We start from the raw sequence: 20,095 nt of genomic DNA on the forward strand, positions 1-20,095 counted from the left end.
AGCCTGAGCAAGAGCGAGACCCCATCTCTACTAAAAATACAAAGAAATTTAGCTGGACAACTAAAAATATACAGAAAAATTAGCCAGGCATGGTGGCGCATGCCTGTAGTCCCAGCTACTCAGGAGGCTGAGGCAGGAGGATCACTTAAGCCCAGGGGTTTGAGGTTGCTGTGAGCTAGGCTGACGCCACGGCACTCACTCTAGCCTGGGCAACAGAGCGAGACTCTGTCTCAAAATAAACAAACAAACAAAAAAACAAAATAAAAAAAAAATAAAAACAGGATAGTCAAAAACACTGGACGAACAAAAGTTAACCAGAAGTAGCACCAGGAATATTAGAAAAAAGATTAAGAACAAATGTACATACACACATATACATATAACAGGACAACAGGAGTAATTTTATATTTAATTAAAAAGGTACACTTTATAGCAAAGTAAAATAATTGCATCATTGCTTTTTGTAGGTCAAATAACATGTAAACAACAAATCAAAGCATTATAATAAGGATAAAATGGCATTTATGGTGCCAACACTTAACATTTACCAAAATCATAACAGGCCCTAAAATATTAATAAATCTTAAAAGTTAATAGTGAGCAGAAAATAATATGAAAATAAACAAAATACTCTCTAAGTACCTACTAAATCCAAAGTATAACAAACTATTTGAAAAATAATGAGACAGACTACATATCAAAACTTATAAGATGTGGCAAAATAAATCATTTTTAATTATTAAATGGTTTTAAACATCAAAAATATATGAAATAAGAATTAAACTTACAGAAAGAACATAAAGACTCTTTAAAGCATTAAGAAAAAAATGAAAGAAAAGCTAAAATTAAAAGACTAAAAAGAAAAACCCCAGTAATAGAATAAATGGAGGATTTGTATTTAAAAAGTATTTTTAGTCACTGCTTAAATCAAATTTAAATGTTTTTCTTTTTAAAAGTTGCCTCATTTATGGTAAAACAAAATATAATCCAACACAAAATGAATATTGGCAAAAACTGCTAACATAATAATGCTAACACTTTTCAAATTGATTAATATCTAATAAGAACTATTATTTGATTGTATATTATTCACCAGGCACTGGTTTAAGGGCTTTGCATTTATTATTTATTTAATCCTAAAGACAACCATAGGAGGTAGTTACTATCATTGTCCCCAACTTTTTAAATGAAACACGTTTAGTAGGCAAACAGCTTGCCCACACAGGGTCAATATTTCAACTTGAGCAATCTAATTCTAGAGTTTGTTCTCTTAACCTACTTGTTATGCTACCTTAGGCTATTTTCTCAAGTCAGTCTATCATGTACTGAATTTAACACAGGCAAATTTTGCAAAAATTGCATTAAAAACCTCTAAGTATTAAATGTAGAGTGTTAAGTGCCTGATAAGAATCTAATAAATTACAGAGAAAACCACATTTCAGGACTCAAACCCATTAACAATCTGACAAGTTATTAGACAGTTTAGCAACATGATTATATCTTTCAGTGTTAAAATATGCAAGAGCATTTTAACTACTATTAATCAGAAGACAGAAGCTGAAAGAAATTATTTAAACTCTGCAACTTCTATCTTGCAGTTGCCAAGTAACTCATTAGATCTTTCAGATTCCTTCCGGAAAATGATACATTTTATAAATACCTTATAATCAAGAGTATTTACCTGATGTTACTAAAACTCTTGGTTCAGGTTCTTCCAATTGAAGAAGCTCATCAAGAGCTAATTTTGCTGCATTGGATCTAGACTCCTTTTTATTTTGTCCCAGTCCAGTTTTGTATTGAATACCATCTACCACAGCACAAAATGCGAAATATGGTCCCATAACATTACCTTGAAAAAGAATTCAAAATGAATGCTTTAGTAATTCACAGTATGTTCTTGAAAATGATGTCTGTATATAGGAAAACATTTCAGTACAAAAATTCTGGGAAACTACTTACTTTAGAAATACTAATTATAAGTCTTTTTGTAGGGCCAATAAGGGTTAAAACTAAAGGCGATGGGTCTCTGAACTAATTCTGAGGATTCCAGTAGGTAGGCTGGCTCTAGATTCAGTGTGAAAAATAGGGACAGTGTTACAATACAGGACATACATGGGGTGACAGTGAATGTCTAGTACAATGCCTGGCAATTGTAAGCACTCAAATATGTATCAAATGACCAACGAAAGGTAAAGTGTGGAGATTGTACGTAATATCTCAGTTCTTTAAAATTTCAGTACAAAAAAAGTTAACTTTTTCCCATCCTCGGATTGCTCTAATACTTTTATAGTAACCAGAACATAAGGAATTACTTTGAAGAAATCTCGTGTACCCATCAGGGGATTATGTTAAGCAAATCAACAACCCATTACAGCTTAGGGAAGCTTGGGGGGTGGGGCTGCTGGCTAGCACAGAAGGAAAATGAAAATATAAACAATGATTAAAAAAGATTAATACTAAAGAATTAAACTGAATGTCTGTCTGGTCATTCAAGATTCCTACAGGATTACTTTTACACAATTATTTTTGCTTAGCTTTCAAATTTGCCTGGTGAAATTTAGGACTCATCTCCTAAATTTACAGGTCAAAGATTTTTGTTTCAAGTTGCATTTTGGTGTTAGGACTTTAGGAGGCCTTTAGGAACCTAAGTCTCACTCTGGTTACAGATGGCTAGGTACAATGTCATTACACATAAAACCTACTATTTCCATACATATTCACAATAAGATTAATTGCTTTTCTTAAGACATACATCAAGGTTTTACATGTTAAGTCCTGACTGCATCTGGGTAAACTGCTTTCCTTCCAACATCTAAGACCTTAAGCTTCCCCAATTTTCTTCCTTCATGATCACCTGGGTTCCACTCCAGATTTACTAAACCAGAGAGCATTTTGTATATTTAACAAGTGGCCCAGATGATTCTTATGTATAAGATGCATCAAATTTGTTAATAAGTCTTCTGTGACAGAATGCTGAGCCTTTAAACTTCAGCCTGTTTATAATCCAGGTTTTCAAACTTTAGCATGAATTAAAATCACATGTAGAGGTAGTTTAAAAATACTGACACTCTAGTCTTACTATCAAACTTACTAAATCAGATATTCAGCTATACTCTAAACATAAAATAAGTATCAATGGGTTATGTTTTTGAATAGTTTTTGCTCAGAGCAGTGAAGATTTGCCCTGTTTTTTTTTTGTTGTTGTTGTTTTGTTTTGTTTTTCCGGTGACCAAATAGCTTACATTTTCCAAGGGCAGTCCAAAAATAACGGAGGAAAGCTAACTAGTTACATAGAGATTAAACCTACCTTCTACATTAAGAAATCACCACCTTCTACATTAAGACCCTCTTTTTATCACCTGTTAGTCTACTGGTATTTCATCCAAAACAACAGACTGAAACTTGATGATATTGGGACAACCTTTACTAAAACTGATAGCTTTAAATTATTTTGCAAAGATGCTAGCTTTGAGATCCCTACTGGCAAAAATGAGTATCAGGAAAATTAATGAAATCAAACTACTTCTGTGTATGTGTACACACACACACGTACATATACCCACATAAAGATTTTTTAAAAAGATTGTTTTTGACTCATACTCTTAAGCTGTCAATGCCTCTTAAGAGTACTTACTCTTTTATTCCTTCATTTTCCTAAAGTTCTTCCTAATCACTGGCTATAATGTGAAGAGACCACAGAAACTGTTTCCTGCATTTTACTGATATGTACTCCTGTAGCCATCTGAAGGCACAACATAGCAACAGATTCTTCTGTTTGTGAGGCTTAAGGGAGAATGGAGAAAATGCTAACAAACAAGTCCATACAGTACCAATCATGTAATGCTCTTTTCACATCTAATCCCTGAATTTCAGAAGCCAAATTTGACTCGAATTTTTCTTAGGCATCAGCATATCAGAATCCTCATAAGATAATCATAGTCTGAATATTTAACATTTCTACAAAAACATGTTTATTGTACAAGAAATATTTACAACCCAAAATAATCTGTGACACAGATTTCAGTTTAGCTGAAAAAAATTACAATTCAGTGATTATAAAATTGCTGTGAGAGTTATCTGCAGTGGCTCAAAAGGCTAAAGTGTGAATATAAAAATTTCTTAAGTACACCTGTCAAAACATACAAGTAGTTAGCTAACCCTAATGTTAAGGGAAAGAACCAAATTTAGCACCACTGTTATGGTCTGCTTTTAATGGAAAATGTTTTCTAGTAACGTCATAACCAAATGACTTTTCACTTGCCTGTTGTTACTGTTTCCTTAAGGTCAAGCTGAACCCGCTGCATTTGTGCAAACTGGTGCAAGGCTGACACAGGGTTTATCTCTCCACGTTTGTATTTCATTATAAATTCCTTAGGTATTTTTTTTGGAGGAAGGATGGGATTCGAAACAGATGAAAGACCTTTGGAAAGCAATGGTTCTGGAAAACTACCTATAAATAAATGTTTATGCTGGTCATTTTGGTTAAAAAAACAAAAACAAAAAAGAGCAAAAGCACTAAATCCTCTCTGAAAATAGAAGATTGTCCCACATACATTTAGTCACCCTACATTCTTAGTCTCATGTTTTTCTTAAGTTTCTACTAAACAATTTTGGCACACATGACAAGCACAGCCGGTTATTGCTCGCATCTCTTGGAGTACTAAAAATATTTTGGAAAAAAGGTCATATCATTATTCAGTGATCAACAAATCATGGAATTTTAGTGATGTCAAGGTCTTCAGAGGCCCTCTAAGCCATTTTACAGATGATATCACTAACGCCTAGAATGGAGACAGGCACATCTGGGACTAGAACCTAGTTTCTGGCTCCCATGCACTGTTTTACATTGCCTTTCACACTGAATTCAACCTAATTTTTGCCCTTGCTTTATACTTAACACTACGCTAAGTGACGGGTGGAATACCAACCCGTATAAATCCAGGTGCTGCCCTGAAGCCTCACCTCAAAAAAACAAGACAAACTTGAAGGGGTTGAACAGTGAAGGTGGTACGGTATGGCTAAGTGAGCAGCACGGGGGAGGAGTTCCATGGGCCGCCTCAGTGTTGGGAGTGAGATCCCAGCTCCAGGTGGGACGTGGCCACAGGTAAATGCATACACATCCAGGAAACATTTAAACCAGAGGCGCAACAGAACCTCTGGCCACCCTAGCATCTTAAGGAACCGAGTCATTATTACAAATGAGAGAGAAGTCGTACCCGTCACTTGCGTAACCTTGGATGCCATATTCGACAGGCTGCAATTTTCCGAGGAACATCCTGCGGGTGTGGTCACCGTCTGGGCTGATGATTGAACTGGCAAGTTCTTTTTCAGCATCTGGGCGAAACTAGGGACCCGGGAACTCTGAAACCAGTCATTGTTGCCAGACATTTTCTCACCTACAAACATGATAAAGTTATTGGAAAATGAAAAACAAAATTCTAAGTAAACTAAAAATACTTAATCTGGAAAAAAAAAAACAACCTATTTCCACACATGGCTTTTTACACATTCACATGGCTCGAGCCAAATCCCTCTTTAAAAGGATCTCAGGACTGCTCCGTGAGTTTTAACAGGCACATAACTCCTATCACCTGAATTCCCTCCCTAAATCCCGCTACCAAGTGGGAAATGAGGCACTGCGGTCAGTCGAATAAGTCCTTAAATCTACCCGGGGGTCAGGTGAGACAAGAATAAGGTCAGGAAAACAGGCAAAAAGAAATAAAAAATCATCTCGTCGGTGGCCTCACGAGTCCTGGTCCAACTCGCACCCACCGAGGCTGTCCTTTCGGCCCTCTCCGACGGACCCCGCGGCTAGGCAGGAGGGCAGGCGCCGCCGCCGCCGCCGCCGCCGCCGTTGCTTCCTCCTCCCGGCCTCAACCTCTCTTCAGGCCGCTCTGCGCGAGAGCCAAGAGCTCGAAGGCGCATCCTTCAAAAGCCGCCTCGCGGTGCCCTTGTACGTGCCGGCCGCACGACCCCACGCCCGCTTCGTCCAATCACCAACCGCCTCGGTGGCCGCCGGGCCCGCCTCCACGCCTGCGCCTGCGCCCGCGCTCCGCCTGCAGCGCTCCGCGGCCTGCGTTTCTGAGAGAAGAGGCGCCGAACGCCGCGCACGTTCCACGTCGCGTTCGAGGCCCCGGCGACGTCGACCCGCTTCTCGAGCGCAGGGACCTGGGCCGCCTGGCCACCCTCTCTGCTGAAGTCTGGAGCAATCGCGCAGTGCAGCCTCTTGGCTTACTGCAGGTGCCCAACCCCGTTCTCCCAGAGGGCCGTATGGAGAGTTCCCTGTCTCTGCGGCAGTTGTCTGTTCCTGAGGCCTCCTTACACAGGGTGCTTGGAGGCCACCCTGAGGGTGGTTTCAAGAAAATCCTTCCCTTTATCCCCATTTTGAGAAGGCGCCCGTGGAGGTGGCTTGTCCTTCCCGGTGTCCTTCCTGTTTATAGGGAAAAAAACCACCTCAGACTTTCTGAAACTTGACGAGTGGAGCCAAATAACAATCATGAAAACAGGGCGTCTTTGAGAGAAAATGGCTCCAATCGGGGGGACAGTGTGGGTGTTTTCAATTCTTTGCTTCCCTAAAAGTTGAAACAGGCCCTTAACTGAGGTGTTAACGGATAGATTGTTGGAAATATTATTACTATTAAGTAAATAATTCAACGAGTTTTGGCATGTAACAAAGAAAGAATCCAAAGAATTGAATGGAATCATTATAACAAAATTTCATTGTCCATCTACTTTTTTGTGTGGATAAGGTTTCTCAAGGGTTAATTGTTTTTATTTTTTATTTATTATTATTCTTTTAAGGAAGCTAGGAGCATTGGTTCGCACCTGTAGTGCCGGCTACTCGGGAGGCTGAGGCAGGAGGATCACTCGTGCCCAGGAGCTTGAGGCTGCTGTGAGCTATGATGACGCCACTACGCTCTAAGGTTCAGAGACTCTGTCTCAAAACAAAAAATGTTATTTCAGCTTTGGCCATTGGGAGCTCTTTTAGGTTGGCTCCTGTGTCCTTTTGACATGTGCCCCCACCCCCTTTTTTTTAATGGGTATCTTTACTTTCTGGCACTGTAAGATGCTTGCATTTTCCCTGCCCCAGACCTAAAGTTGGCCAGGAAACCTTGGTTACTTTTATTAGAGAGTTAGATCTGGGTAGTAGGCGTGTTGTTGCTATTGCGGGTATCCATTGCTTATATGCCTGTGCAGAAGAGAGAGCTAGGAAATAAATTTGTGTAAACTAACTCATGTATACAGAGATATCAGCATTTCTGTATCTACCTATATATAAAAATGAGTTTATATGTGGACCTTTGGCTGTAATCCACCAACACGGTGTTCATTATAGCTTTCCCCCTTTTTTGTGATTTCTTTGACGATGAGAAATCTGGCAATATCCAAAATTTGTTGCAGATTGGTTAATCTGTACTTTTGTGGAAAACAAATTTACCTAAGTGTATAGTGTTTATTTCTTTTTTCTTTAATCTTACATAATCTAGTCAAAATTCTGTTCTCCAGAGTTACTTAGGTCAGTTATTTATTTACAGCTAGTGTAAGATATAGACAATGAAAAAAATAAGTGAAATTATGTAGTGTGTTAGTGAGAGGTGCTAAGAAGATAAAGCAGCGAAGGAGGATATGTAATATTTATAGGGAAGGGAGTTGACATTTCAGATAGGATACTTAAGGAATGCCTCACTGAGCAGGCTACTGCCAAAGACCTGAAAAAAATTAATCAAGTTACCTGGCTCTCTCAGCTTCAATTTCTTCATCTACAAAATGAGCACAATATGATCCACTATAGACAGTCATTGGGAGGAATATATTAACAGATAGTTACAAACAGCTTAGTAGTGCCTACTACCCAGTAAATACTTGGTATTATTATATTTCAGATATGAATTAGTACTACTAAAGTTTTAAGAAACTTGTAAATATTTGTTACAGAATTTAACACACAAAACTCACAGAAATTGAAAATTTGGATAGGTGGAAGAACCCTCATTTATGCAGCTGATCACAAGGCTGTTGTAAGAATTTATGATTTACCCCCCAACGCACCCATTCCATGTTAGATTGCCCGTAGTCACTGCCTCAGATGATTGAAACTTATTCAGTGGAATAATCTGTGAAAAACCATGAAGGATTTGAGATTTTACTCTATTTGAAAGCTTTCCAGTTAGCCTGTCCCAGTTTCATGGATGCTGGCAGAAGACATAAGAGTCCTGTGTTAGAGACTAAGGAATCTGATTATTCACAGCATGGTCATCAGCATGTTTGTGTGGTTCCCCTTGTTCCCAAATCCCATGGAGGCAGCACGTATGGTACCAGGTGATATTTTACACTGGAGACAGGAGAAGTCTGTCCTCAGGGAACTCTAATCTTTTATAATAGAGACACTGTCTTCCAAACATGTAGGGAAAGATTCCCTTTGCTCTAGGGGGAAAACCTATCTCTAATATTGTTCACTATACAAATATCCTTGAACATACAGTCCTGAATGAAGGGCCATTAGTGTCTTGCTTGCAAGACAGAAATGTGAGAGCCCCATAAAGAATGTCTTCCAACATAATTTTTGTTTCTGAGAGATGAACGTTAATGGGCATGCAGGTGGTTGCTATACGTACTCTGCCACTAATTTAGAAGCACTAAAAGATTGCTTCAGGGATCACCTTGGAGCCAACCACACTCCTGCCTGCCTCCTTTGTATAGCAACAACCGTATTTCCCCCTGATGATTAGAACCTGTCATTGTAGCCAGCACCTTTTTTAACAGTTCAACTAGTTGACATCTGGAAACCCAAATGGCTAGGTGGCAGCCTCAGATTCTAATGGTACAACTAACTGTTGTGTCCCCTGTGGAAACATACCTTGAATATACTAAGAGCTCTGGCCAGTAGATTTGGACAGAAAGCATACATTTGAAGGAGCTCATTAGGTATAACAGAGGTGGCATTTCCTCTTTCAAGCCTCAGTTACTGGACCCATGTATTCTGTATCTCTTTCCCAGTTCAAGGAACCACTGAATCTTCAGTAGGCTATCCCACCATTCTATAAGTCCTTTTGTATCTGGGTAATGATAAAACTAGTGAAACCCCTGAGCATCAGCTTGATTTTACTGTAAGGTTGGTAAATTTTCATTTTGTTAAACAACAAATAAACAGGACCAGTAATGGTAAAGTGTTTAAACAGAAAATTACTATTTATGTTTGATGCTAAGGGGTCAATAAATATCATCTGCTTCCTCCTTTCCATAGGTTGAAACTGAGAGACCCAGGTATCAGAAACATGGAGGCTATAAACAAAGATTCATTACCTATTCCAAATTGGAAGCTGTGGCTTAGATGTGTAGCCAAATGGAATGCTTTCTAAATAGACACTCTCACCAGTGCAAGCTAGAGAAATCCTGTTGCTCCTTACAGCATGCACAAGAAAGGAAATCAGAATTGTATTCTCCTTGTGGGAAGGCTTGCTTGAAAGGGTGAAAAGTGGAAAAGGCTGAGCTCATTTTCTTTTCTGAAATTAGCAAACAGATTAAGTCACTTTGGGGGAGGAGTAAATAAGGTACAGGGAGAGAAGCTGGGTTATTATTCTGATGGAAGTTCCAAATGGAAACACAAGGTCAGGGAAAAGGAGCTTAGTAAGGAGAATTAATTTAGCAACTTTTTTATCTTGTGCGATTTCACTTGGTGAGTGACTTGATCTGATCAGTCAACCTGTTTTCATTCTGAGAGCCCAAGCTTTGTTATTACCTGCTGATGTCACTCCCCAACATATAGACGTCTGGGTGTACACCTGATAACCCCCTGATAGCATTTGCTCTTTTAGGTGCTTTTTAACAGTACCTTACTCCAAAAATGCCTCCCAACAGCTGATAGCTCTGTGAGAGCTTTCTTAAAGGTCTGTCTCATATTGTTGTCTGAACAAGCTGTTTGAACCTGAGTGCAAAGCCTTTGTGGACGTTGGGTTGCTTGACTCTCTGGCCTAAACAAGTGAAGCAAATGAAACTCACAAAAATCAGAATTTAATTATTATTGCTCAATTAAAGATTGTGTAGCCATCCGTCAGCCAATTTTAACTAAAGCTACTCTATGCCTAAAGTCCCAAAGGAAAAAAAAATACAGGTTCTCCTTCAGTGATTTTAGAATACGTGCTACTGACAGAGGGAGGTGAGTGGGCATCTAGTTCTGTATGCAGGAGGCACAAGCATTCTGGGAATGGCACTATCAATTTGCATAAAAAATGGCCAGCTCGACACAGGTAATCAGGTTTCTTCAATTAAACTCTAGAAGACACCACTATGGTGAAGATGGAGAACATTCTAAAGCAATTGTATTTAAAGTGTGGTTCATGGAATGAGTATACTCCATGAATTGTTACTCTTCAACAGGTACAGAAATTCAGAGTGTTTAGAAATTCTTACAGCAATTGATAGAACACTTGGCTTTAATAATAAAATTAAATCTAATAATTAAAAATTTGAGCTTGCATTTTATATGTCCCTGAGTATTTTTATTTTTTTCATTTTTCATTTTGAATAGTTCTTACTGTATTTTACAAGAGTATTGCTTTGTGCTAGATGGGGATTTTTAAAAAAAGGCTCTTCACTACAAATAGCTTCCAAATCACAGATCTCTAGTGAGCCTAGAAGTATAGTCTTTACATACAGGAGAACAAAATTCTTTAACTTTATGTGTTATTAGAATTTAGAGATTATCTGGATGTATCATGTAATTTACTAGAATAGGTTAAGGTACATACTAAAAAAACTTTAAGTAGACCACCTAGAAACTTTGTAATCCAGACAGCTGACTGTGGCTTGCTTTTTTCATTTAAGAATAAATTTTAGGCCGGGCGAGGTGGCTCAATGCCTGTAATCCTAGCACTCTGGGAGGCCGGGGCGGGTGGATCACTCAAGGTCAGGAGTTCGAGACCAGCCTGAGCAAGAGCGAGACCCCATCTCTATTAAAAATAGAAGGAAATTATCTGGCCAACTAAAAAAATATATATAGAAAAAATTAGCCGGGCATGGTGGCATATGCCTGTCGTCCCAGCTACTTGGCAGGCTGAGGCAGTAGGATCGCTTAAGCCCAGGAGTTTGAGGTTGCTGTGAGCTAGGTTGACGCCACGGCACTCTAGCCCGGGCAACAAAGTGAGACTCTGACTTAAAAAAAAAAAAAAAGAAGAAATTTTAGAGATCATCTCTGTTGTTTTTTATAGCTGCACACTATACCAGTGAATGGATCTGTCATGTTTTATTCAGCCTGTCTTCTATTGATGGGCATTTAGATTGTTTCTTACCATTTATTACAAAGAATACTGTAACGCACATGCTTATATAATTATTTCACACATGCAAAGTACTATATAGTCAGTAGTGAGACTGTTCAGTAAGAGATTATATGCCTTTGTGATTTCAATAGCTATTACCTAATTGTCCTTCATGGGAGTTGTACCAATTTACTTTCCCACCAGCAGTTCACAAATGTACTTTTCTCATGCTTTGTAGAAAAGCTACAGAAATTTTGGATAGTTACAGATTTAATTTGTCCTTTTCTTTTATAACATTATCACCATAAGTGCCAGAGCTAGGGTAACTTTATACATGTCATATTTTTTGGTAGTCGTATCAATAACATTGGAAGCCATGGGAAATCTTTATCATTCAGAACTATTTGCATACTGCTTCTTTGAAGCAGAGAATTAATACCTAAAATGGGACTCAAATACAGAACTAATTTCTTCAACTGATTTTTAGTTACTTTGTTTGATGAAGTAACTTACTGGCAGTATTGTCTTAGACACTAGAAGTATGAGGCAGAAGGCTCACTGGAGCCCAAGAGTTTGAGGTTGCAGTGGGCTATTACCAAAGTAGACATAGAATTTGCTTCTCTGATAAGCTTGACCAATGGAATGAATGTACCTGTAGGCACTAACTATTGGGGCAAGCTTGGAGGGATGAGATTCAGAGATCAGATAGATGACAGACAGATAAGATGGTCTAACAGAAAGAATACAAAATTAGGATTCCAACACTAGGGTGTTAGTTGTGTTAATAAATTGCTATGTGACATTAGACAGCAAATCTTAATTCTCTTACTAACACTAGATATATATCTTTGGTTTAAGTACCTGGTTCTTCTGGAGTTTTTATTGTTTAATTTACCCTATCTCTAAACTGTACTGACTTGGCTAGATTTCCAACCTGACTTGTTATTAACATTATAGCTACCTTTGAGTGTTATTTTAGATTTTACTGTTCTTTTTATTACATATGTACATATGTAATTATACATCACATTATATATACCTTCATATGCACAAAAGAATACATACATATATAAGGAATATAGTATAATACTAAAAATGAACAGCTGTATACTCAACACTAGCTTAAGAAACAGAACAACATCTAATATTGCTGAATCCTCTGGTGTGCCTCTCCCTGATTGCAACCTCCTAGAGCTGATTTTTATAAGTACATTCATCCTGCAGTATCCATGGAAGATTGGCTCCAGGACCCCCCACAGATACCCAAATCCATGGATGCTCAAGTTCCTTATATAAAATGGTGTAGTATTTGCATATAACCTATGCACATCTTCCCCAAACCTTTAAATCATCTGTAGATTATTTGCAATATCTAATACAATGCCTACAAGTCACTTCATGGATTTAACATAGTACTTGGCACATAGTAAATTAAAGTTTTGCTTTTTTGGAACTTTATGGGATTTGCTTTTTCCCCCAAATATTTTCAATGTGCAGTTAGTTGAATCCACAGATGTGGAACCCATGGATTCACATACAGAAGGCTGATTGTAATATAAGTATTTTAATATAATTTTTAGAACTTTTGTAAGTATTCATCTTCTATGAAAACATTTGGTAACTGTGACACAGAATGGGCATCTAATAAGCTATCAAATGAGAGAAAGATTCAAAACCAACTACAGACTGAAACCATTATTGTGACTTTATTACAATAGTTACAAACAATATTTTAGTGGTATACAATCATATCACAATTACTCAAATTATATACAAATAGGTATTTATACAAGTCTACATTAAAAAAAAGCAATTAATGACCCTCCAAAAATCACATTATCAACAAGATTTTTTTCTAAAAGTTATGGCCAATAACAAAAAAATTCACAGTTACTCTGCAAATACTTTAAAGATGCAGGAATCATATTGCACATAATACAATTAATTATAAACCCTAAAGAGCAGATTTATATATTTTAATCTAGTTTTTCACAAAATTTACATTATCATGCAGTACTTCACTGTACATAGGATATAGGATGGTGGAATGAGAATAAACAGGTTAACTTAAAAACTTACAATGGCCACAAAATTAGAATTATTTTAAAGTTATATTTAAAATTATTATACTAAGAAAACCCTCCAGTGTAATAAAACTTAACGGACACAATCATAATTTGTTCACAGATCAAGTTACTCTTTTAGTGTTCTTCTTTGTCTTTTCCTTTTTTTTCCTTTTCATCCTGTAGTGCAGTACCGAGCTTTTTGATAAGAACTGACAGAACCTTGTCCAGTGGGTCCATGACTCCTCTCTGAAGCCATTTAGGAATAGTAGTCCTGGCATGATGAAAGCCCAATTTTTGAAGAATATAATCAACGCCTACTGGATCAATCTTTCTTCCAGTCCAAGAAATTAATCTAAAATAATAATTACAATTATTAAGGAGTATAATGTCCTAGTACAGTCCTAAATGTAGGTCAAGAACATCACTAAGCCTCCATAATATACTCGAGAAAATATTTTCAGTAGGACATTTGAATAATTAAGCCTATAATTCCTGGATTCACTATAATAGTAGCACTGAAAAAATAATATATGTGTGATTCTAAGTATCCTTGACAGCCTACACAGCAATAGTGTTTACTGAATTTCATCCTGTTTATTTTAGGCCTTTTACATGGTATCTTAAACATTTAAAAGGACATCTGGGCCGGGTGCGGTGGCTCACGCCTGTAATCCTAGCACTCTGGGAGGCCAAGGCCGGAGGATCCTTTGAGCTCAGGAGTTCCAGACCAGCCTGAGCAAGAGCAAGACCCTGTCTCTACTAAAAATAGAAAGAAATTAGCTGGACAACTAAAAATATATAGAAAAAATTAGCCAGGCATGGTGGCACATGCCTGTAGTCCCAGCTACTCAGGAGGTTGAGGCAGTAGGATTGCTTGAGCCCAGGGGTTTGAAGTTGCTGCGAGCTCTGCTGACGCCACGGCACTCACTCTAGCCCAGGCAACAGAGTGAGACTCTGTCTCAAAAAAAATAAATAAAAATAAATAAAAGGACATCTGGTTAATTTTAAAATATTTCACCAGCATGTGACATCACAGGGGGAATAAAGTTTACTGAATGCTGTGTGCTAAACATGTTTGAAGGGAGATCCATTTTCTCCCTATTTCTGATATTTCCTTCCATATGGAAGGAACAACTATCAGTGAATTACTGCTGGACGTTTTCTGCCTCTGCATTGATGATTTATCTGATTGGCAGTGTTAACAGAGGAACTCAACAGTATAGTTCAGTACCCTCCTGTGTTCCTACTTTCTCTTGGGAGCCACTCATTTTCGTCTGCTGCTCCATGCCATAGGTTTTTAAGGGCAGGCCCCTAAATAGGTTAGCCTGCGGGCATTCAGTACTGTTTGTGGCTGAGAACACAGGGCTGCGGATTATAAAACTCCAGGGTCTCCTCTTAAGTTCTGCATTACTGAGGCCCTGTAGGGTAAGACCAAACCTGGACTTTGTAGTTGAAAGCAATTGTTGCCATACATCCAAACCACATTCTCTGTTATCAGCATTAAAACTATAACTCTGATTTCCAGTTGCCTCTCCCCCACTATTTCAGTTAGTCCTGAACTCAGGTGGGAAGGGGGTGTTTAACCACTGATCTCAAATTCAAATAGTTATAAGCATTTGGCATTAATTAACTCATTTTACCAATGTAACAACCCTATACTTTCCAGATTTTTCATGAGGCACCTGAGGCAGAGAGAGGAGGTGGCCTAGCTCAGTCAGCTACTGTGAAATGAAGCTGGGCTTAGAGCCAGAGCTCTTAACCATGCTCTCTCTCACTATACCATATACTCTTGTTAGTTTGCTAAAAAATGAATATAGTATTATTCATTTGAAACTAAATTCATTTTATATTCAATTTAAATATATTCACTGTAAAAGATACTCAATTACATTATAATTAGACTTACAAATACAAAACAGATTTTACAAAGAGTTTTCTGCATTAGAACTTTTGCAATATTTTAATATCCTGAGTATTCACTCTGTCAGTATTACTCATGGGTATATGTACTTATTAACACCAAAATGTTTTGCTGATTGGTTACAACAGATTTTATTGAATACAAATTGTTTACTAACATACAAAGTCACTACTTTCTGCTTATATAAGAGTCCACTGTATAATGGAAATTTTATTTTGGAATTATTTTGTGGCATAAATATGTCAGAATAATAACCTTATCTAAATAAAATCTATATCAGTTATCAGAATGTTGTGCTGGGGAGTACTAGACCTTTTTTGATACTATTTAAGGATTTGGACAGTTATAATTTGATTAACAAAGCAGATGAAAGGAGAGGGAAAAAATAGGAAGGCTTGAATGTTTATCACAAACAAGGACACACAAAGGAAGTATCCTAGTTATAGCAACTATTATATAACTAAAACTAGAAAATATTTTGGAAATTTTGATACGAAAAGTTGATATAATTGGGATCATGATTGTAGCAGATCATGACTCAGTAATGGAACCTGAGTCTGACAGCATTAAATTGAAGATTTTAGGAATGGTTTTATATTACTTAGTATGCAGACAGAGGGACACTATGATACTGCAGGTTCTATTACATTATCATACATATATCCAGTGAGAAATTATAATGGTTCCTTAATGATGATGTATGACTTGTACTGCATCTTCCCAAATTAAGTAACAAAACAGTTTACTGTAGCTACCTCAAATACCTGAAAATAACATCCTAGCAAGAAGGTGCAAAAATAAGAGCAACAGCAGAAGTGGAGTTATTCCCATATTTTAGTGACTGGTAGATTGTCACACAGTGGAAGCTGATCAGCACTGAGCTATTCTGTGTTTGTACTTCTTTCACCTTATCTAGAAGCACTTAGAAAAGCAGAACGGAGAAGCAAAAATAGCAGTCAGAAGCTGTAGAGGTTAGAAGTGACAAACTTCTGAATATAATTTTTGGTAATCATATTTAACCTGCATTATTCATAATCACCTTTTTCTCACAGTAATCCCTTAGGATATGGGTAAAATGGGTACATCCATGACTCACCTAAGAGTGGGTTCTAGATGCCATGTATTGCACATAAAATCTCTCCAGTCCACAGTAGTATAAGTGATGCTATCTTCTCTGTCTTTGTCAGAGGAATTGTCATCATGTATAATAATTGGACTTTTCTGTCCTGGTCGAGTAGATAAAATCCGAGGTGGAAAAATGGCTATAACGAAAATGATAGATTAATATAATAAACATATATCTTATAAATTTATTTTAAATCATCATGAGAACAGAAAATTGGCTCCGTCTCTCATTTTATATATGACCTGGCCACAGCCTCACTTAATTACATTTCTTAAAAAGTAATATTTTAAAATAAGCCATAAGTAAGTACCAATTATTGGAATTTCTTGGAGAAAAACAATGTCAACACTAATGGTAAAAAATGCTAAGGTCATTTATTTGATAGCAGGCATAAGGCACTGAAATTGATAGTTGTAGTTCTCCTAAAGAATGGCTATAGGTAAATAACTTTTTTTAAACAGCTTTATTGAGATATAATCCACATACCATACAATTCATTATTTAAAGTATATAATTCAATGGATTTTTTTATGTTAATGGCTATGAACTTAGGAGCTTTTTAGGTAGTAGCCTTGTCACTCTTCATAGTGAATGCCCAAGTAAATGTTTTATAAAAGTATACCAGAGCTGTCTGGAAAGTATCCAGCCATGGATACAATGACTGGATACTTTCCGGACAGCCCTCCTATACATAATATTGAATCTGAGACGTAAGTAGCTTTCATATTATCTTATTTAATAAATATAGTATTTCTCTTAGGAAGGAAGTTTCAAGACAAACTGGACATAAAATAATTGATTGGGTAATATGATATGCAGTATGTAGCTTTGGTTATAAGCTGACTGGGAATGAGCCTATGAATGAAGATGTAGTACCACACTACATAAGACCACAGATCCTGCCTTTAATTACAGCCTTCTCAGTTGCTTTGCTTTTGTATATTATTGATGGTGGTTAAGTACTATAATTTATCTTGATATTCCACAAATATGTTGATTCTAATCTAGTCTTACATGCTGTTAAGAATTTTCTTAAGGATGTTTGGGTATTTTGGCCAAAACTAATTCTAGTTTGTAATAACAAAATATTCTTATGGCTATTAAAATATCTTTATTTAAAACTGAAATCCTCACAGATAATAATACTTTGTTGTTATAAATCTACTCCTCTTTTTCCCATTGAATAATGTTTTACAACAGTTAATATTAAAACATTGTTGTTGTTGTTTTAGAAATACACATAGTTCATGGCAGGCCAAAACCAACACAATATTTTATAAAATGACAAAGGTTTCACATAAATAAATAAGTAAATACATACATACATACATAAAATAAACCTGGCAGGTTTTCAAAGCTAGGTGGACCAGAAAATTATTCTGTATTTCACAGGTTTATCTAGAATTTGTTTTTGTCTAAATTTAAATATTAAGGCAGAGGGAAAAACAAAAGATTACCTGTGACTGGTATATATTCGTGCTGTACGTGAGGACTGCATTTACTTTTATATGATGTTGTCTTTTATATGGTTTCAGTCATTTTACTTGAATTTCAGCTAAGGTCTGACAGATTTCTACTTGCCATCATTATTGATTTTATTCTCTCATTGAATTTTTGGCACATCTTGATTGACTAGTAATATAAGACCAATTCATTCTATGCTATACTACTTTTGTACTCTTTCAACATAGTATTTTAATAATCTTTTATTTTTGAAATAACTACAAGACAAATGTTACATTTTTTCTTCATGAAAAAAATGAAACAGTACTTTAGTGTGGCCTGAACAAATAACATTTATTCCAAGCAATTTTTAAAGAATGATATCTGTGGTTTTACCATTGTATATTTATACTTGAATGATTATTCAATAATTATGCAATACTTATTGAATAAATAAATGGCCACGTATTTTGAAGCATTCCAAATTACCTCATTCTTTTAAACAGCTACAGAGTACTATAATGCATTCAACTAGTTCCAGATCGATATTAAGGTTATCATACATTTCTTAATGGGCAAATGTTTAAGCTTCTAGTGAATGTTTATTCTAACCCATGTTAGCTATCTCATGGAAACAAAATACCACCACTGAGGCCTAAATAATTTATTCATAAAAAGAAAATGTTCTCTGTATACCAAGCAGATTTATCTTCTTATTCCATTCAGTTTTCCCAATTATGCATATAACTCATGCTTCATTATGTAGCTGTTTCTTCAATCATTTCACTTAGATTTGTAGTATTTCCTCACATTTTCCTACTTTGCAAGAATCTCCTACAAGGCCTAACTGAAAATATACATAATGTATATAGAAATACTCTTTAAAGTATAAAACACCATTCAGTATGAGGTATGATTAGAAAAAGAGTGCTACGTATCTAGCAAATACTGAGAAAGTCTGTCACATAATATATTTTACTGATATTTGCAACTCACAGGAGAGATATTCCACTCATTTTCTCACTAGACCATAAAAATCCATGTAAATGGCATTAACAGCTGCCCTTCCTGTAGCTTGAAAGAAAAAAAAAATTCTACCCACCTTTTTCTTTTTCTTTAAGATAAGCTGACACTAAATCATGAAGAAACATGATGAGCTCAGCATCCATAGTCACACAAATGTGGTCAGTGAACTCTGTCACCACACTACATTCTACTTTTGGCTTCAAGTTGGCATCTGCAATGATAATGTTAATAGTAAAAAAATTAATGAAATGAGTTCTTCTCTTCCTATTAATAAGGGTTTACATAGGTCCATGTAAATGTAACCATTTGAAATGAAACTATAGAGAAATGAATAATTTTTGTATGTGATTATAGAATGATGATAGTTTATTAAGTACTTTCCTAGTACAGGCTGAGTATCCCTTATCTGAAATGCTCGGGGCCAGAACTGTTTCAGATTTTAGAATATTTTGCATTATACTTACTGGTTCAGTATCCCTAATCCAAAATCTGAAATCTAAAATGCTCCAATGAGCATTTCTTTTGAGCATTATTGGTCCTTAAAAAGTTTTGTATTTTGGTGCATTACAGATTTTGGAATTTTGGATTTGGGATGTTCAATCTGAATATGTCATTTATTCCTCATAACAGCTCTATACATGAAGTCCATTATTCTTAATTTTACTGAGGAGGAGAAGGCACAAGTACATTAAATAATTTGCCAGAGGTCCTATAGCTGGTAAGAAAATCAATCAATTTGACCTAGAAAATGAAATTTCATTAGATTATATTAACATTACAGAAATAATACGTGGGAAAGCAGTAGTAGTTTGAAGTTACTTTAGTATTTTCTTAGTAACTTTAGATTGTTTTTTCACATACCCTGTAATGAAGGTTCCTGTGGTTCTTGAACATGAATGGATTTAAAGTCAAGCTGCATCCTTGGTAATGCAAAGATAGTCTCTGTTTCATGATTGTAGCTAGAACCTCCTCTGAATCCACTCAGTAAACTAGCATTCTTCACAGTAGTGCTATTCTCTGTGTTATTAGCATCAACATTACGAAGTAGGTTTAGCTCTACATGTGTAATGATAAAGACAATAGAAGTCAAATTAAACCAGTAGGCACTGAAAAGCCTATAGCTGTCAGGACAACTATGATACATAGAACTATTATCATTTCAAATGTTAAAAAGAATCACATTAAAATATATATATGTGTGTGTGTGGGGGTGTATGTATGTGTGTGTGTGTGTGTGTGTGTATATATATATATA

The 20,095-nt window shown here is 36.3% G+C and overlaps 2 protein-coding genes across 3 annotated transcripts in view; both read right to left on the bottom strand.

Annotated features, from left to right (window-relative positions):
- Positions 1–5,396, bottom strand: part of ADAD1 (adenosine deaminase domain containing 1) — a 35,839-nt gene extending 30,443 nt beyond the window's left edge. Inside the window, exons 1-3 of one of the 2 annotated variants that reach the window (XM_045552326.1) lie at positions 5,217–5,396; positions 4,262–4,450; positions 1,682–1,849 (exon numbers count right to left, since the gene is read on the bottom strand). In XM_045552326.1, coding sequence (XP_045408282.1) covers positions 1,682–1,849; positions 4,262–4,450; positions 5,217–5,388 — 529 coding nt within the window. In that variant the 5' untranslated portion in view covers positions 5,389–5,396. The remainder of the gene's footprint in view (positions 1–1,681; positions 1,850–4,261; positions 4,451–5,216) is intronic. The other variant, XM_045552327.1, reaches the window with a different exon arrangement.
- A 7,549-nt stretch (positions 5,397–12,945) lies between these two features.
- Positions 12,946–20,095, bottom strand: part of KIAA1109 (KIAA1109 ortholog) — a 176,047-nt gene continuing 168,897 nt past the window's right edge. The window contains exons 84-87 of the mRNA XM_045552328.1: positions 19,702–19,896; positions 18,917–19,051; positions 16,342–16,507; positions 12,946–13,676 (exon numbers count right to left, since the gene is read on the bottom strand). Coding sequence (XP_045408284.1) covers positions 13,460–13,676; positions 16,342–16,507; positions 18,917–19,051; positions 19,702–19,896 — 713 coding nt within the window. The 3' untranslated portion in view covers positions 12,946–13,459. The remainder of the gene's footprint in view (positions 13,677–16,341; positions 16,508–18,916; positions 19,052–19,701; positions 19,897–20,095) is intronic.

Source organism: Lemur catta, chromosome 5, assembly GCF_020740605.2.
Source record: "Lemur catta isolate mLemCat1 chromosome 5, mLemCat1.pri, whole genome shotgun sequence".
Lineage (NCBI taxonomy): Eukaryota > Metazoa > Chordata > Mammalia > Primates > Lemuridae > Lemur > Lemur catta.